The sequence below is a fragment of the Lepidochelys olivacea genome, assembly GCF_965140295.1.
Source record: "Lepidochelys olivacea isolate rLepOli2 genome assembly, chromosome: 6".
NCBI classification, from domain to species: domain Eukaryota; kingdom Metazoa; phylum Chordata; order Testudines; family Cheloniidae; genus Lepidochelys; species Lepidochelys olivacea.
In genome coordinates, this window is record NC_140416.1 from 11,727,014 (window position 1) to 11,747,032 (window position 20,019).

The 20,019-nt window shown below is 54.3% G+C and overlaps 1 protein-coding gene across 5 annotated transcripts in view; it reads right to left on the reverse strand.

Moving 5' to 3' along the window:
* Nucleotides 1–18,721, reverse strand: part of SYT7 (synaptotagmin 7) — a 177,808-nt gene extending 159,087 nt beyond the window's left edge. For all 5 annotated transcript variants that reach the window (XM_084630410.1, XM_084630409.1, XM_084630408.1 and 2 more), the window contains exon 1: nt 18,414–18,721. In XM_084630410.1, coding sequence (XP_084486536.1) covers nt 18,414–18,444 — 31 coding nt within the window. In that variant the 5' untranslated portion in view covers nt 18,445–18,721. The remainder of the gene's footprint in view (nt 1–18,413) is intronic.
* Nucleotides 18,722–20,019: the final 1,298 nt, after the last annotated feature.

A 20,019-nucleotide genomic window follows, 5' to 3' on the forward strand; every position in this document is an offset into this window, starting at 1 on the left:
CTACATGCCCAGAGCCCTTCCTATCCACATGGACATGGCCCCCGCCCCCGGGATCCCAGCCACCCCTGTCTGCAATCAGCAGAGCTCACTCTGTGCAGGGCTCTTGCCCCACTGCACTCCCAGAGATCCTATACCCACTCCCAGGTGTGGAACTGCCTCTACTGACCACACACAGCCCTCTGCCCTCCTTCCTGGATCACAGGCCAACTCCCTGGGGCCCCTCACTCACAGATCCCAGGCCAGGTGGTCTTCTCCCCGTTAGGCCTTGCAGGGCAGTCGCTCCCCCTCCCCTTTGATCACACACCCCAAGGACGGGCTGCCCTTTAATCTCCCCGTTCCCTTACACACCCTGGGGCAGCATGCACAGAGTGGGAAGGAAGGTAACAGACCGTCTGGTAACAATGTCACCATCCCTAACACTCAGGAGTGCAAGGACTGTGAGAGGTGTGGTTTAGAAGCAGGCAGATTCTGCAGACAACGGCGCCAGAGTCACAAAAGCTCAAGGCCAGATTTCAAGGGCTCAGCACCCACAAGCAGGGCCAGGGTTTCAAAACAGCTCAGCTCTCACCGAGGCACTTAAATAAGTGCCTGACTGATGTATCTGGTTCTAGATAACTGCACCAGGTCTGATATTGTCTATACAATACACCTGGGACATAAAGTGCAGGCAGGGTAGCCTAGAGCCGGGGTTCTCAGCCTCTCTCTTTCTGAGCCCCCCGCTGCAACAGGTTATAAAAATTCCATGGCCAACTTGTGCCACAACTTCTTTCTGCATATAAAAGCCAGAGCCGGCATTAGGGAGCAGCAAGCAAGGCTATTGCCCAGGGCCCCACACCACAGTGGGACCAGCAAAGCTAAGCTGCTCAGGTTTCAACTTCGGCCCCAGGTGGCAGGGGTCAGGGTCCCAACAAGTCTAACACTGGCCCTGCTTGGCAGACCCCCTGAAACCTGTTCATGGCCCCCCCAGGGGGCACCAGACCCTGGTTGAAAACTACTGGCCTAGAGCATGCAGCACTGGACTGGGACTCAGGTGAGCTTGGATCTATCCCCAGCTCTGCCACTGGCCTGGCTGGGTGACCTTGGGCATGCCACTTTCCCTGCCCCGTGCCTCAGTTTCCCCCCCCTGTAAAATGGGGATAACAATCCTGACCGTCCTTTGTAAAGTGCTTTGAGATCCACCGATGAAATGTGCTGGATAAGAGCTAGGTAATGTTATATACAGTCCTTTCTGTGGGTCAGTGCTGTGTTGGATGGGTTACACTGTCACTAAAGGCTGTAACAATATGGCCAGACTCAAGGGTTTAAGGGTTACACACACAGTTGAGACTGTTGTAAAAAAGCTGTGGCCAGCTAGGATTTCACAGCTCTCACTACGCTTCCATGGTGGCTTAGAATTGTACACACAATGACAGCATAGACAGAGCTCTGCCCCTCCTGCTCCCAAAGCCCCTCCCACTCAAGTTAAAGGAGACTCTCCTATAGTTGTTTGCAGCATAACATAAGGGCTGAGTCACACACGGAACAGTTCTGATTCCATGCAGTAGGGGACAGTGGAGCACATCCACAAGCTGGCCACACCTCTCGGCGCTCACCTAATCCAGGACTGCACGGTTATGAGCACTGGGCCCAAAGCAAAACAAACAAAAATCCAGTCCCACTTGAGCTTTGGGAGATCTGAACCCTGGATCCGGATCAGCTTGCTACAGCGCGAGAGTCTCTCTACTTGATGCGTTGCTCTTCTGAGGCCGGCCAGCTCTTCTAACCATCCGTGCCAGCAAGGTCTGTGCAGCCCAGGCACTGATTTCCAATGCTGTACGATCCATCTGTTTGCAACAAGGAGTGTGTGCAGTTCAGTTAGCCAGAACGGTGCCTGTAACAGCATATGCAGGGCCAAGAACAAGGCAGCTCTGAATTCAGATTTAGACTGATGGTTGTTTCAATATTTTAGAGGCACCTTCCCTCTTGAGTTGTGAGCTATGGCCCTTTCCTACCGCCCTGTAGGTCCAGGATTTGTGCCTCCTCCCATTCCCCAAATGCTGGTTTGACATTAGATTTTCCTTTCCAGATGAGTTATGCTCCGCTCAGGAACAGAGGGGGGTCAAGCCTGCATTACCCTCCACAAAAGCTAGAGCAGCATTGGGACTGCTCTAAATTTACACCTGGGTACAACAGGCCACAAGGGGCCATTCTTGCAAGCGAGAATAATCAGAATGCAACAAACAGCCCAGCCATGGCCCCTCTTTCCCTGCCACACTCCCTGTGCTAGGATCTGTAATGTATGTGGCGAAGGGCTATTCTGCTGGTTCTCTCAGAGAATTCCCCGGCCACCAATTCCTCCTACTTAACCTCTTCTTGGATAAACTTAATACTTTAGTCCAATCCTAGCCAGAGTCTCAGTGTGGCTAATAAGATGGTGCGTATTGGGTGCTTACCTGAGATTCTTCCAGCAGCTAAGCTGTAAATGAGAAAGCCAGAAGCTACATCATCTTTGCTGACTTTTCCTCTTACCCTGGGTGATAGCTTCTTTGGTCTTAAATAGAAAGAGGATCAGACTTGGATGAAAACAGCTAACAGTGCAAATGGATTCCACCGGCTTGCTCACACACATCTGTCCACTCACCCCTCTCCCCGCTCACTCCCTTTCTCACCCACCCACCAGCCTGGGAGCGGGGGCACATCCAGCTGGGCTTTAAGGCCTCACCTAATCAGTGTGACTCTTGAAGGCTCAATGCCCTCTACTGCAAGGGTCTCAAACTGGAGGTCGTGACCCTTCATGGGCTCACAAAGTTATTACATGGGGGGGTCGTGGGCTATCAGCCTCCACCCCCAAACCCCGCTTTGCTTCCAGCATTTATAATAGTGTTAACAATAAAAAATGTGGTTTTAATTTATAAGGGGGAAGTCGCACTCAGAGGTTTGCTGTGTGACAGAAGTCACCAGTACAAAAGTTTGAGAACCTCTATTCTACTGAAAGAGTGCAAGGAGATCTGACCCTACAGCAAGCATGGGGTGCCCCCATCCCGATGGCTAGTGCAGGAGGGAGAGGAGCTCTCTGGGTCCGACAGCAGGGACTCTGTCTCCCTCTAAGCAGGAAGGGGTGCTCTCCCCAGGTTGGTATGCCCCAGTAACAAAGGGGGAGGAATCCCTGAGGTCTGCCAGGGTGCAGGATGGAATCTCTCCCTGGCTGCAGTATGCTATTACCCTCTCTGCATGCAGGCGAGAGTGGAGGCTGGAAACCAGCAGGGAAGCTTGTTTGGCTTGTACTCTCTCTGTCCCCTGCAGGTGCAGCATGTACGGCCCTGGCGGGGGAGCCGGATCCAGTGTGGACATGGGGAGCTGCGTGTGGAATCAGTGACCCATGCAGCGAGCGCGGCCCCTGCCACCCATCATTCTCCCAGCTCCCTGGATGGCTCACCCAGCTGCCGTTAAACATTTGGTGCAGCCTCCATCTGCCCCGGCTGGCTGTGGGGGCAGCACATTTATGCCACTGGGCAGCATTATGGCTTCACACACTGGCATTGCCATTTCAGCACTGTTTCAGGGGCAGCCAGTGCCCTCCAGCAACGGGACGCCTCCCAGGGCTGCTTCCGGTTTAGAGCCATTTGAGAGGGGAGAGAGCCGCACCACCACCCGAAATCACTTCTCTTCTGAGCCTTCCGTTATTCACACACAGCCAGGGTGACTGAGTAACAGGGAAAGAGGGGCAGAAAGTGACACACTTCCAGACTGTCACAGGAGAGGAGATGAGGGGAGAAACCAATCCCAGTGCTGGCCTCTCCCAGCAGGGGGCACTATTGGGAATGGGGTTAGGACACTGCGCTATGGGGAGCTCCTAGGTATCCTAGTCTCAGCCTCTCCCAGCAGGAAGCGCAATAGGACGTGGTGAAGGGGGGCTAGCTCTGATGAGCTCACCCAGCCCCTTTATCTCCTGTCGCTCTCTTTCTCTACAGAGCCTGCTAAGTGTCCTGATCGCCAAACTGGCAGGGAGTTTCCCAAACAGTGACAAATTTCACAGCAACAAAACTAGGGCTGAGGCCTGCGCATGGCGAGTCTCCCACAAATTCAGTGGCCCCCAGACTTATACACACAGCAAGCAGGTCACCCTGTGCACCACCAGTGACCCCTCACCAGCAACGCCACATGCTTCCCTCCTCTCCTAGCCCCAATGACCACCCTGCTCTGTGCCCCATGGCCCCACCTGTGGAAAGGGCCTAGTCCAGCTCCGACTCAGATCGAGGCCGGGCCTGTGTCTCCATCCAGATAAAAGCCAAGTTTTCACCCTGATACCCCACTCCCTGCCGCAGGTCTCTGTCCCAGAAATAGGCTCCATCCATACCCCGTTACCTCAGATAAAAGTCTAGCTCCTACCCCATGTCCCAACTGCAGAAAAAGACACACAGTCCCCACTCTGCAGCCCTGGCAGGGGAGTAAGTTGCACACCTTGGGCCTGTCTACACTGAACACTAAACCCAAGCTGTTACTCAGGTTTGAGCCCAAACCCCCACTTCCATCCATCCAGCCTGACACGGGTCAGCAAGCACTCAAGACCCAGGTCCTAGGACCCTGCTAATAGGGTCAGTCAGAGCTTGAGTCCCACTGTGACTCGGGTGCAAGCTCTGTCGTTTTGCAGTGTGGACGCAGCTCAAGCAACAGGCCTGAGTCAGAAAGTCTTCACAGGGCAGTATGGATGTGTTAGCACAGTTGGGAGACCCAGGTCGAGCAACTGCAAACCCAGGTTTACAGTGCAGTGCAGATGCTCAAGCACAGGCTTGGAAACACTGAGCCCACAAGCCCGGGTCCCATAGATGCAGTATAGATACCCACCCCTATTCCCCACAAGGCCCCACCCCCACGTGGGCACAATCCACAAAAGACCCAAGACAAGATGGCAGAATCTCTTAAAGCAGGATGGTCACTGAAACCCCAAGAGCAGGAGGTCAGGAGGACAGCCAGGGCCTTTAAAAACCAACAGTAGCAGCTTCTAATCAATCCACCGCTCTGAGCCAGCCCTTGTCAAGAGTTTGGAGTGGGAGTAATACTCATAATAGCTCACAACCAAGAGGCTGCAGCAGGGGCTGGGGGAGCCTCACTGAGAGCCCTGATAAGATGTTGCAGTGGGGGAGGTTTAGGTCGGATATTAGGAAAAACTTTTTCACTCGGAGGGTGGTGAAACACTGGAATGCGTTACCTAGGGAGGTGGTAGAATCTCCGTCCTTAGAGGTTTTTAAGGTCAGGCTTGACAAAGCCCTGGCTGGGATGATTTAACTGGGGATTGGTCCTGCTTTGAGCAGGGGGTTGGAGTAGATGACCTTCAGGGGTCCCTTCCAACCCTGATATTCTATGATTCTAAGAGGGAACTGCAGTCACCAGGGGCACATGCTACAGCTGTGAGAGTCTGTCACCAGGTACATAAAGGCGCTTGCTACCTGGCTCCCCCCCACCAAACCAACCCCCTCCAGAGGGCGGTGCACAGAGGAGGAGTGTGCAGTGCGGACAGAAGATGGTTAGAGGGAGAACGGCAGGGTTTGGGGAAAGCCTGGATGTGAGGACAGAAGGAAAGGGAGGAGTCAACGATATTCCCGAGGGTGCAGGCTTGAGCAACGGGCAGGAGGGAGGAGTGGTCAGTGCTGATGAAGAAATGGGAGAGTTTTAGTTTGAAGAACTAGTGGGTCATCCATGGAGAGAGACAGAGAGATGTGGCCTAGGCAGAGAGTACAGGGCTGCAGAGATAAATCTGAGAGTGGTCTGTGAGGTGACAAGAGAGGATGGGGTGCGAGCTGAAGGGAAAAGGGAAGTGGATGAATGGCAGACTCCTGGGAAACAGTACCGAGAGGGAGGAGGAAGAGGATCCTTCAATGGTAACACAGAAGAGAGGAACTAGGAAAAGAGACAGTCAGGAAACCCATGGAGGAGAGCATCCGGCCAGTGGTGTACAAGGCAGCAGGGAGCTGGAGGTGCTAAATATGGCAGATAGACCCTTAGACTAGGCAAGGGGGTGGGCACTGGTGAGTTTCATCTCAAAAGCATTTTATTCACCCGACACACTATTTATATGGGTGATCTTCAGGAGGGCAGGAGTTAGCCCCAGTGGCTTCCAGGCCCAAGAAATAACAAGGATAGAGGGATGAACCAAGGAGTCGAACGCACCCCCACCCAGGGCTATCTATCAATGCCACCGTGAAGGGGATGAGGGTCAGATCTACCCCAGCACCAGCTGAAACCTGTCGCACGCAGGAGTCTCCAAGATCACGGGGAAATAGACTAGATGTGGTGCTGGCGTAGGTGTGGAACAGACCCTGCACTGGAACGGATGAGGGGATAGATGGACCACCCAACTCAGATGACCGGAGAATCTGAACTATCCAGAACTCACCCATACAAGCTCACGGCTGGAGATCAAGCGGCTCTTCTAGACCCTGGAGTAAAGCCCAGAGAATCCATTGCTTCCAGGAAGGCGTGTGCCAGCCCATCTGCGCTGATATGCAGATGCTTATTGAAATCCCCAATGACAATCATTTGAGAGCATCCAAGAGTAGCACCAACAGCAGAGGACTGAGCTGCTGTGTGTCACAGTTTTAAGGATAACTGCACCTGTATTTTCCCCCTCCATCATCCCTTGAGGGAATGCACTTAAAGGTTTCTGGCTCCCAGCCGTCACCTCTCATGAGCAGAGATCCATGTTGCACTCCCTTCTGACCAGGAGCGTTAAGGCTGCACAGTTCCCTGCCTACACTGTAACGTTCACAGCAAGGCAGACTGCCCAAAGAGGCAAGCATCTGCATTTTGCTCTCTCTCCATGAGCTATGGCCAGTGTATTGCCAGCAGTTAAATGACCACACAGCTCTTTCTAAGCAAGCACATTTATTCTGAAGGTAAAAGCATTACAGAGAAAACACATACCATCCATAAAAGAATCTACAAATATGCTAAAAAGCTTACCAGAGGGCACCCCTAGCTCCAACCCAGGGCTCTGGTATGGGTCAGTCCTTCAAACCCCACTGCTGGGTTTTTCCTGTGGTTACACATTTGGATCAGTCTGTAGATCAGGAACTAGAGCGAAGGCTCAAGTGAGTTAAAGCTTGTGCTATTTATCCAAAAGTCCTTTCTTTTGTCTGTTGGCCTCTGGAGAGTCCAATTTGAACCAGCATATGCGAGCCTCCCCAGAGGTGTTATAACCTCAGGACTAGTCTGCACTGGGAGCTTACACTGCCATAGAAACGTCTCTCAGAGGCATGAAAAAATCCACACCCCTGAGAGCCGTGGCTATGCCAACCTCACCCCCAGGCTGGACAGCACTAGGTCGACAGGAGAATTCTTCCATCAACATAGCTACCACCTCTTGGGGAGCTGGATCAGCTATGGGAGAACCCTGCAGCTAGTTCTTGGCCCAGGCCAGATGCTCAAATAAACTTCACTCCTCAGTTGCCCATCTCACTCGTTATGAATAGGTCACAATGACACTGCATGAGGTTCTGAATCCCTGAGGACCCAGCCAGAAGCAAATGGATCAGCAGCAACATCCAACTGGGTCTCAGGGACTCCTCAGAGGCAGGTGACGCTCACCCACTGAGCCATGAAAAGCATTGGCTTTCTCCACAACAGGTTTGGCAGAAGCTGACCAAAATCTCCCACAGGGGACTCTCAGACCCTTGCACCACCTTGGCCAATAGGAAGCCAGGAGACCTACTGAAGGCATCCAAAGGGAGGGCTTGGTGCCATGTTTGAGGCTTTCTTCCCCTGCAAAGAGCCAGCCTAATGGGTATCTCCAAACCTGCCCCTGCTCATAGAATCGTAGGACTGGAAGGGCTCTCTAGAGGTTATCTAGTCCAGTCCCCTGCATTCATGGCAGGACTAAGTATTATCTAGACCATCCCTGACAGGTGTTTGTCTAACCTGCTCTTAAAAATCTCCAATGATGGAGATTCCACCACCTCCCTAGACAATTTATTCCAGTGCTTAACTGCCCTGACAGTTAGGAAGTTTTTCCTCATGTCCAAACTAAACCTCCCTTGCTGCAATTTAAGGCCATTGCTTCTTGTCATATCCTCAGAGGTTAAGAACAATTCTTCTCCCTCCTCCTTATAACAATCTTTTATGTACTTGAAAACTGTTTTGTCCCCTCTCAGTCTTCTCTTTTCCAGACTAAACAAACCAAATTTTTTCAATCTTCCCTCATAGGTCATGTGTTCTAGATCTTTAATCATTTCTGTTGCCTTCTCTGGACTTTCTCCAATTTGTCCACATCTTTCCTGAAGTATGGCACCCAGAGCTGGACACAATACTCCAGTTGAGGCCTAATCAGCGTGGAGTAGAGCAGAAGAATTACTGCTCGTGTCTTGCTTACAACACGCCTGCTAATACATCCCAGAATGATGTTCGCTATTTTCGCAACAGTGCTACACTGTTGACTCATATTTAGCTTATGGTCCACGATGACCCCCAGATCCCTTTCCGCAGTACTCCTTCCTAGGCAGTCATTTCCCATTTGGTATGTGTGCAACTGATTGTTCCTTTTAAGTGGAGTACTTTGCATTTGTCCTTATTGAATTTCGTTCTATTTACTTCAGATCATTTCTCCAGTTTGCCCAGATCATTTTGAATTTTAATCCTATCCTCCAAAGCAACCCCTCCCACCTTGGTATTGTCCGCAAACTTTCTAAGTGTACTCTCTATGCCATTATCTAAATCATTGATGATTCCAATTCACTCCTCCCAGGACCAGCCCACCTGGAGCGACCTTCCATCCACACCACTGAAAGACAACATGTGACCAAACTGGCCATGCACAAGCGGACTTGAAAGAGGGGGAGACTTTTCCCACACTGCCACCACTCAGTCACGCATGTCACCAAAATCCCCCAGACACAAGGACACAGAGAGGGGAAGGGAAATGTCCCCAGACAGCCAAATGGGAAACTGGGACTGCGCTATGAATAAAACATACACTCTAAGGTACGTGTGGAGGATCCAGAGAGGAACCCGCTTCAGGCAGGGAAGGAAAAGATGGACAAGGGCAAAAGGAATAAAGCATCTGCTAAACCCAGCTACCAGCTTCTTGCTATCACCTGGTGCCAATGGTCAAAGAATTTAGGCACCAACTTCCAGCTGCAGTCTCTGGGCAGGAGGTTAATGGGACATCTAGGCAAACATCCCAGGGCCCAATCCCAGCTAAAGGGCATGGACAGCAACACACAGCCCACCCACAATGAAGCCTTGGACCATGGAGCAGTAGCTACTGAAGTCAGTGGCTACTGACCCATATCACGTAAAATAAAGACCGGTCTACTACCAGCAATTGGTCCTGCTTCGAGCAGGGGGTTGGACTAGATGACCTTCTGGGGTCCCTTCCAACCCTGATATTCTATGATTCTATGATCTCTCCTTTATTACAGTCCTCCTGTTATTGGGCAGGCCACCTCTTGTGTATCCCCTTGTGGCCTCAGGGCAGCCCTGTAAGTGGTCCCTGCTTCAGCTTCCCTCTTCAAGGGGCTTCTTCAATAACTCACAGACCCTTTATATCCATTCACAGCCCTTCTCAGGTTCTGGTTTATCACATTAACAAACACTCAAACTGAAGTTCCCAAGTTCCTCCGTTTATCACCTCATCAGGTCATTCCCAGGCCTTTCCTGCCTGTGGTTTCACTCCCCAAGTCCCCCAGGTTCCTCCACCAGAGCTTAATTGCTCCCAGACAGATCAGGTCACTTACCTCTGGCCTTCCTTCACATCCCCCTTTGTAGCTTCCTGATACTCTTTATAGGGAATAAGCTGATCCCTGCTGAGGTGTGCCTCCTTAGTAATAAGGCTGGCTGGTCCCAGGCCTTCAGCCCTTAAAGGGCAAGCCACCCTGCTACACTTCCCCACAGCTTCAGAGCTTGTCTATATCCTCAGGGAAAGATTCATCCATCCCTGAGCTGGTGCAGAAGCAGGGCAGTTTCAGTCCCTCAACCTCAGCCGCCCCCGCTTTCTCTCCTCTTGCGAGATTGGCCACTTCCCTTTTAAACCTCATTAACTCCACACAAGGTGACCTCTCCCTCCCGCTCCTCCTGTCTCCCTCCTTCTTATCCTGCATTATCAGTGGCCATCTCACCTGGGTGCCGGTCTGTCTGGCTTCCTGATGTCCCTAACGAGCCAATCGCACAGATGTCCCAGGAAAACATGACAGATTGGACTGGGGGGAAGGGGGTGTGACTGAGAGACGGGGAGAGAGGTGCTTGGATACCATGGTGATGAGCGCGGTAGGAAGATGGATAGACAGGGGAAGGGGAAAGGTAGGAAGGGGAAGACAGAAGGGAGGATGGGGGAGTGAGAGACATAAGGACCAGATATAGGTGGGGAAAAGTGGATGAGACAGGATGAGAGGAAAGGAGAGAAGACATGGGAGGCTGGTGGAGAGATGGATAAGGAGGACTGGGCAATGGGCGTGAAGAGAGAGGAAGAACGGACTGACCAGGAGAGCTGAACATGGAGGAGTGAGTTCGCATTACTGGAGATGTCAAGGAAGGAACCAGTCAATACTCTCCCAGGCCCCCTTCGCTCCACTGATCCTCTCCGCTGCTCTCAGCACATGGCCTCTTTTAGTCCCAAAGTCTGTTCAGCCCCTACCCAGAGCTCCCTTGGAGGAGGTGTGTGTGTAGGTTCCAGGAAGTTCATATCTTCTCACCAGTTCCTTTATATCACTCACTCATTTCTCTCTCTCTCTCTCTCTCACACACACACACACACACACACACACACACACACACGAGTAGAAATCAGGACTCCTAGGTTCTATCCCCACCTCTGTCATGGAAGTGAATGCCAGACATGTGGGTTATAGCCTTAGCTGTGACACTTAATTGACTGATTCTGGAGGTCAGATTAGGGGATCATAATGATCCCTTCTGGCCCTAAAATCTATGAAGCCAAGAGGGAAGTGGGGAGGCTGGGCAGGGCAGGGACTCGTCCTATGAGGAAGTCAAGAGAGTGTTGGAGACTCCCATTGTTTGGAAGTGAGGACCCCACCCCCAATGGCAGAAGGGGCTTGCTTCCACCCCATAGGTATCCCAGCACCTGCTTTAAGTCTGCCCCCCCCCACCCCCTCCGGGAACGGGCCATGCCCTGCTGAGCCAGTTGGTGGCTTTTCAAGCCACCCCACTCTATGCTTTCCCAAGCTCTCTGCCTTTTGAACACAGTCCCTTATTGCCAGCCCTGCCGTCTGCTCTTTGAAAGCCTTTCTCCCTGCTGAATTCATCCATAATACATATTGTAGCCGAGCCCCTGGGGGCTTGGGGTGGCAGTGATTATTATCTACATCTGTCTTCATTTCCTTCTCTCTCTCCCTGGCAGGCTGAAGACTGCAAGATCAGATCACGGAAATCAGCCCCAAGCTCCTTCCACACTTATCATTCCCGGCTGGGGAGGGGGCACCCTCCTCCCACCTTGCCCCATTTTTCACTGGATACAAAATTGGGGCTGGCCTGTGCCGTTACTGGGCTTGGCTAGAGCGTATTTCTGTCTGAGGGTCCCCTTGCCTCCAACCCCACTTCCTGCAGCTGCAGCCAAGGCAGGTTTAATTTTAGTAACCTGATCTCACCTGTCACCACTGGGTGTGTGTGTGTGGGTCTCTCTCTCTCTCTCTCTCTCCCCACCCCTCCCTTGGCATGGGAGCTATTCTGGGAGGCACCAGCACCTGAGAGCAGGAAAGGAGAAATTTTACAGCTAGTAGGCGGGAAAGGGAGGGATGAAGAGAGAGAAAAGCCAGCAGGAGGCCAGTGGGAGGAGGGAGGGAGCTCATGATGCAACAGTTTCACACATCGGCCTTTCAGCCCAGCAGATCTGGGTTCAAATGTGACCTTGGTCCCAAGAAAAATGAGACCAAGGGTCTTGATTTAATATGCCTGAAAACCACTGCTGCAGGAGCTGGCAACAGGTGGTATGGTCTCTGCTTTGGAGGGGCCCAGGTGTGGCATGAAGAGGGAGCTGCAGGGCAGGATGGAGGGGCATTGGCAAAGCAGGGGGCCCAGAACTGGACTAGCAGGGTGGTGCTCCAGGGCAGGATGGAGGGGCACTGGCAAAGCAGGGGGCCCAGAACTGGACTAGCAGGGTGGTGCTGTGGGGCAGGATGGAGGGGCATTGGCAGAGCTATATGAGAGCCCAGAGCTGGAACAACAGAGGGATAACACAAGGCAGGATTGAGGGGATTGGCAAACTGATGCAGGGACCTCAGGAGCAGAAGAGCAGAGGATGCTGTAGGGCTGGATTTTGGGGCTTTGGCAGAGGCACATGTAAGTAAATGTATCTGCAGTGCCAGACCTGACGTAACAGAGGATGCCCTTGATCAAGAGGACTGAGGGGAAAGCTGGGGCAGAAATAGCAGGGTGGTGATGTGGGGCAGGATGGAGGGGCACTAGCAGAGCCAGAGAGGCAAACCCGGAGTAGCAGGAGGTCAGACGCATGTCAGCTGAGCGGCACAGGGAGGCCCGGGGGGAGCAAAGGTGGCTTCTTCATGGAAATGGCTCTTTGGCCTCTCCAGCCCCCCAGCCCAAGGAGGGGATGGAGAGCGCTGCGCAGAATGGCTTGCGGGCTGGTTGAGCTCCTCGCTCTGTGTCTGCTTCTCCGCCAGTGACTTTCCCCAATACATGAGCAGAACAGCCGGGAGGGGAGGCGAATGTAAGTTCAGGGCTATTGTACCAGGGCCCCAGGCTACAATCTTTCTGATGTTATTTCATCTTATTTTTAACCAGCCCCGCTTTTGTCTCCGCACCACGAGTCCTCGGGAGTCACCTTCCCTTCCACTCCCCTGCTCTGCCACCCCGACACCTGCTGCTCAAACACGCAGACCTTTTTATCCCAGATCCAGGAGCTCCCCTGAGAAAACAGCAGGCGCTTGGTTATTTATTCACCACATCGTGAGGGGCCATCACTCAGGCTGCTCGGCTCTGTCAGTGCAGCTGGTGATCAGAGGAGCGGAGGCACCAAAGGAAGAGTGGAAAGGGCTGCCCCAGGAACATAGGAGGCTCTGCCATGTGGGGTGCTGATCCCCTGCCCCCCAGGCATTACTCACACAGTGAAGGGGGACAGCCACTATCAAACTGCCCCCACACCTGCCCTCCCAGAAGTGCTGGGGGCATCAGACATTCTCACGCTGCCAGACACCCGAAGGGCATGACAGGGGTGGGCAGTCTCACTCCACGGGCTGAGATGGAAAGAGACAGAGCAGGAAGAGATGGGAGGGGCGGGGAGAAATCTCACTCACAGGGTCATGGGGAAGAAATCTTGCTCTGTAGCAGGGAGAGCATCTTTGACATTAAGGCTGACCCATTTTTTCAGAGAGATCAAGCCCTCAGATGTGCTACAGGAAGTGTAACTCCCCTGGGCAGCTGGGTGTCATGTGTGGCATCATCCATTCCCCAAACCTCACAAAACCATGACCATGTCCCTGCTCTCTCCTCGCAATCCCTTGCCACAATCAGTCAGAGTAAGAGCCTTCTCTGCCACTCTTGGCCTCTGGAAAAACTCCTTGGAAACCACCTCAGTTTTTTCTTGGTTTGAATTACACCCGTAATGTCTCTTTTCACCGTAGACTATTTCCCTTAATAACAGCTCCCAATTCCTCCCATTGTTTAACTAGACTGGATTGTTTACAGTTAGGTAATAATTAATACCACTACCTTGGGTTATAAAGCACCTTTCCTCCAAAGGTCCCAAAGTATTTTACAAGTCATAATGAATTACATTTCACAAATCTCTCAAGGCTGATTGCTTCCTTCACCACTGAAATGCAGCCACCTCTGGAGAGAGGTGCAACTGCAGTTTAACAGCACACAGCAACATAACACAATTTTGCATCAGGAAATGAAGGGTAATACTCTTTCCATTTGAAAGCGGAACAGGAATTGATTTTTGCAAGATGTAAGAACCTGCGGGGGAGTGTGACCAGGATATAGGATCTTTAATGACCACACATGATCAGCACCTTGGTTTTATCATATTTCAGCCAGAAGATGATGCCACCTGCAGCAAAGTTCCCCCTAGCACCATGCTGGGGCATTGGAACAAGTACAAACAGAGGGGAAGTGGCATCTACAGAGTCACCAACAGTATTTCCTGCAGCACCTCTATGTTTCCTGGACATCTCCCATACAAGTACTCACACCCAGTGTCCAGGGAGGGGCCCATCCACATACCAATCCAATCCCACCTTGCGTAATGTGTGAGATCTAATGAGATCTGAGGCCACGGTTCTGTGCAGGCATTGGTATTTATTTCTCTGCTGCTGCTCCTGTTCTTGCTGTTGTCCCTGCCTCAAGACACACTCCTCCAAAGGCTGCTCACGGAGTCTCCTTGTGATTGCTTTCAGACTAGAGATTTCAGCACAGAAACTAAACCAGGTCCCCCACCAACCCACTGCCGCTCATGCTGGTCTCCCCATACAGCAAGGCCTGTCTTGCCAACCCGTGCAGAGCTAGGTTTCTTGGCGCTCTGGCTGAACTTGTGTCTGAGGAAGCCACACCTGCCGTCATAGCTTCTGTATCTGTCTGGCCTGCTTCCAGGCCACACAATGGAGACAGACATCACACGGAGCTGGATCCTGCAAGGGGCTGGGAGCCCTCAACTCCCACAGATTTCAGTGGAATTTCAGTGGAAGCTGAGGGGGCTCGGCACCCCCAGGAGTTGCTCCTAGCAGGATCAAGCCCACTCAAAATAACCCATATTTGTCCAGGGCCTGAGAGGGGAAATCTGTGCTGCCTTATCATTGCCCCTACCTGGCTCCCCCGCCCCAACCCCCTTTTCTAAGGCAGACATTCAATTCCATTCCGCATGGCAGCTTTACATCCCAGAAATCCACCCTTCCGTGTGAGAGCCCAAGGAGGGGATGGGAGAAGGACCAAGGGGGCTGTCCCTGTGACACGGAGAGGCAGGTACGGGTGAGCACACTGGGATGACATGGGGCTCAGGCAGTCATTAGCCCAGCAGTGGGGCATGAGACAGTCATCCATAAATCATGGGGAAAACCGGGGTCAAGGCAGGATCATTAGTGCAGTGGAAGGCAATGGGACAGGATCATGGTGACAGTGGGTCTCAGGGTGGGGTTGTGTCGGGCACAGGGGGCTTTGCCCGTTCGGAATGTTGGGAGGAGGGGCTCAGAGCAGGGGTGTGCTGGGACTAGGGGGCACTAGTGCATGGACACCCAAATGCCACGGGGTCAGGGAGGGAGCCTCACTAGTGCAGCAAGGGGGCGTTGGACTAGGGTCACACACATTTGGTGGTGTGGGGAGGAGTACAGGGAGGGTTACCCACACAATGTGGTGAGGGCAGCTCACCGCAGGGGCTGGGAGAGAGCTGCCCACACAGCAAGGCAGATGTCAAACGTAGAGCAGTTCAGGCTGAAGCTGCCTAATCTGGAGGCAATCAGTGGGATTCCTCAGTGGGGCAGAGGCAGGTGGAGTGCTGGATGTAATAGATTTGGGGCCTCAATCTCCTGGTAAGGGGCCAGGACAGAACAGGGGGCTGCAGTAATGAAGTGGCCCACAGCAAGGACTACTCACACACGTTGCTGGGCTTGACTTTAATTATCAGCTCAGGAGAAAGACATGGACACCATTGCGGACAGTACAATGGAGACCTCTGCTCAGTATGCGGGAGTTGAAAAAGCAAACAGCACATTAGGGTCCGCAAGGAAGGTGATGGAGATTTACACTGAAACTATTATAATGCCAGTGTGTAAAACAAAAGAATGTGGAATCCTCGTATGGAATACTGTGTGCCATGCTGGGGACGCTGTCTCCAAAGGGACAGCGCAGAAACATAGGGCTTCAGAGATAGGACTGATCAGAGACATAGGAAACTTCCACATGAAGATTGCAAAGACTGGGACTGTTTAGTTTGGAGAGGAGCTGAATAAGAAGGGGAATGATCAAGATATAGAAAATAATGACTGGCACAGAAGAGGTAGATTAGGTATATCCCATTGATCCTTGCACAGGATGAGACTGGTGGCCAGGCAACAAAACGGAAGGGCAGCAAATTTCAAAATGATAGGCTCCCCCCTCACCCCAACATGCTATAAAAACTTCACGGTCCACCTGTGCGACAACAACAGATTTCTCCATATAAAAGCATTAAGGAGTAGGAAGCAGGGCAAGTGCCTGGGGCCCCACGCCACAAGGGACACCGTGGAGATAAACTGCTCAGGCTTCAGCTTTATCCCCGGGTGCTAGAGCTCAGGGCCCAGGGCTATTGTCCTGCACGGTGGGGCTTCAGCTTTCTGCCCTGGGCCCTACACAGTCTAGTGCCAGCCATGCTTGATGGACACCCTGAAACCTGCTCCCGGCCACCGAGGGGGCCCCAGACCTCTGGTTGAGAACCACTGACATACAGAACACTGGGCTAGATGGACCCATGTTCTGGGTCTGCCAGTTCCTACAGGCCCAGTCAGCTGAGGCCTGAGTATCTACTTCAAATAGAATCGTGATTACTAGAAAATTTGACTCTACGTTCCGAAGAATCCCCTGAAGACAAATCCACCCCTCTCTTGGATCTCCCCAAATCTCAAGAAAACAGCCTGTCCTCCTGCCCCTGGGAACCCAACATTACTAGCCACCTTGGCAACTAAACCCTGCAGGTAACACCAGGCCGCAGTCAGCCACACTGCATTCGACAATGCCCCTTCCCTCTTCTTTTGCATTGGCAACAGACCCTTCTGCCAAGAGCCATAAGTCCTGCCCCCAACACCAGCGTGTCCCAGATTCCTGGATAGTGGGCCAACTGCTCCCTGTAAGCATGAGCTCAGCAAAGAGCACTAGCCAAAGTGCCTCCCCAAGCCCCTATCCCCAGAGGGCAAGACTGAGGCTGGTAGGGAGCGGGTGAGGCCAGGAAGCTGTGTCTAAGCAGGACCCCCAGAGCCAGCCAGATGGAGAGGCTCTCCTTCCCCCCGCCCACTGTGGGCTGACTGCTCTCAAACTGGCTCCGGGACTTGGGAATGTTTTGCTTGTGTTGTGTTTATTTCTTCCAGGAATAGCAGGTGCCACTGCTCAGGCAGCTCTGCAGGGTGGTGACTCATTTGAAATGAGCGGCGGTGACTTCCCCCCCAAACTACTGTAACTCCTGCCTGGGAAACTCCAGAAAGCCCACAACCCCCGCGGGGAAGGAGAGGAAAGGAGCGGAGAAAGGAGAAGTAGGCGACTCCGTGGGTGGAAGAGAGGGAAAAGCAGAATAAGGAAAGGAAAAGAAAGGGGATCTGGGGAAAGAGAGGAACAGGAGCAGAGATCTGATAGAGTAAATTGTGAGCAGAGAACAGGAAGGAGGTAGTGGGAGCAGAACGTCAAAGAGAAGAAAGAAATGGAAAGGAGGAATGGGAAGAAGATGGGAGCAAAGAGGGGATGGAGATGGGATGATGGAGGGAAGGAGAGATGGGGCAAAGGGAATGGGAAGCAATGGGGCAAAGAGGGGAAGGAGAGATGGGGCAGAGAGGGAACAGAAGAGGCGGAATAGGGGCAGAGAGGGAAGGAGGAGGAGGAATAGGAGCAGAGGAGGAAGGAGAGATGGGGCAGAGAGGGAATGGGAAAGGACCGGAATGGGGCAGAGGGGGAACAGTAAAAAGGAGTGGGGCAAAGGAGGAAGGAGAGAGATCATGGGGCAGAGGAGGAATGGGGGAAGGATGCAGAATCGGGGTAGAGAGGAAAGGAGGGGGAGGAATAGGGGTAGAGGGGGAAGTAGAGATGGGGCAGAGGGGGAACAGGAAGGAAGAGGAGGAATAGGGGCAGAGGAAGAAGGAGAGATGGGGCAGAGGGGAATGGGGAGGAGGAATGGGGCAGAGGGGGAAGGGGAAGGAGGAGGAAGGAGAGATGGGTGAGAGGAGGAAGGAGAGATGGGGCAGAGAGGGAAGGGGAAGGAGGCGGAATAGGGGCAGAGAGGAGATGAAATGAAGGAAGCCAAGAGGAGAAGGCATGAGAGAGGGGCGGCTGGAGCCCCATTCTGTGCCCGTGCCCTGCTCTTCTCTGTGCCCCGAAATGGGGAGCGAAGTTCCACTAAGCAGCCGAGCCCTGCGCTCCCCCAGCCGCGCCGTCCCCACCCGCCCAGTCCCGGAAGGGCAGCATCAGCAGCGCCCAGCGGGCAACACCTGGGTGAGCGCAGCAGGTGCGCGGCAAGCGCGGCTGGGGGCGAGAATCAGCTGCCTGCCAAAGCCAAAGGGCTACCCCGAGGGAAGATGGGGGGCATCCCCCGGTCAAGCCCAGCGTGGAGACAGAGGGGGGCGCAGCCGTCGCCCCGCTTCGGGCGGCAGCAGCAGGGGTCGAACAGGGGGTCGCGCCGCTGTCCCGGTGCTCGGCGCTGTACAGCGCTCAGGGGCGCGAGCAGAGCGCGGGCGGGCCCAGGAGACGCCCGGTGGCCGCGGCAGCCCCAGACGCGCCGGAGGGGCCGGGCTGGCTCCTACCTTTGCCGGCAGCCTCCGGGTCTACGTACATGGTCCCTTCCTGGTAGCCGTGGGCTCCTCCCAGGCAAGGCAGCCCCCGGACAGCGGCGCGGGCTGCGGGCTTTGTACGGTCCACACGGGCAGGCTCGGAGCAGCTGGGGAGCAGCGAGCGTCAGCCGCAGGCGGCGGGGAGCCGGGCAAGCGCGGCGGGCAACTGAGCCCCGGAGCGGCGGGGAGCCGGCATGTGGGGGGAGCCTGGCGGGCGGCGGCGGCGGCTGCTGCTGCGAGGGGCTCCGCGGAGTGACTCACGTCCACACTGGGGCATGCCAGGCTCCGGCGCGCTCCCCACACCCCGCCGCGCGCGCCTGTGTGTGTGTGTGTGTGTGTGCGCGCGCGTGCGGCGCCCGGCCCGCTGCTGCTCGCTGCCGGCGTCGGAGGGGATTGCAGCCGCCTGCCGGAGCCGGACGTGCATGGGCCGGCGCCCGCCCAGCTGGACAGCGGGCCCCCGGTGTGCACCGGGCACCAGCCCTTCTCCCGGGGGCACCCGGTGCCCGCCCCGTGGGCATAGAAACCCAACTCCGGTTCCTCTCCCCAGGGGCACCCAGAGCCCACCCCCGGGCACAGAAACCCAACTCCGGTTCCTCTTCCCGGGGGCACCCAGAGCCCCCCCCCCCCCGGGCACAGAAACCCAACTCCGGTTCCTCTTCCCGGGGGCACCCAGAGCCCCCCCCCCCCCGGGCACAGAAACCCAACTCCGGTTCCTCTTCCCGGGGGCACCCAGAGCCCACCCCCGGGCACAGAAACCCAACTCCGGTTCCTCTTCCCGGGGGCACCCAGAGCCCCCCCCCTCCGGGCACAGAAACCCAACTCCGGTTCCTCTTCCCGGGGGCACCCAGAGCCCACCCCCGGGCACAGAAATCCAACTCCGGTTCCTCTCCCCGGGGGCACCCAGAGCCCACCCCCTGGGCACAGAAATCCAACTCCGGTTCCTCTCCCCAGGGGCACCCAGAGCCCACCCCCTGGGCACAGAAACCCAACTCCGGTTCCTCTCCCCAGGGGCACCCAGAGCCCACCCCCTGGGCACAGAAATCCAACTCCGGTTCCTCTCCCCAGGGGCACCCAGAGCCCACCCCCTGGGCACAGAAATCCAACTCCGGTTCCTCTCCCCAGGGGCACCCAGAGCCCACCCCCTGGGCACAGAAATCCAACTCCGGTTCTTCTTCCCAGGGACACGGAGAGTCCACTCCAGGGGGCACAGAAATCCAGTTCAGTTTTTTTCCTGCTGATAAATTCACAGAGGGCATCATCTTAGTCTTGACACTAGCACAGATTTTCTTAGTCCACATGGTCACTGGTAAAGCCATGGGTGGATTTCTGTGCCCTGCTGGAATGAGTTCTGGAGCCATCTGTGAGGGGGCAGAGGAAGATCTCAATATCATTTCCACTCCATCGGAGCAGGTAAACACAATTCACGTTCCCTGCTTTTATTGCACATTAACATTTGCTGAACGCATCCAATGGAAAAACACACATAGCAAATTAACGGAAATATGTTTGGTAAATTGGCTCTGCAGTGTGTTGATAAATAGGTACGGAGGGGGGTGTCAGGGAGGGGAGCTCTCTGGCT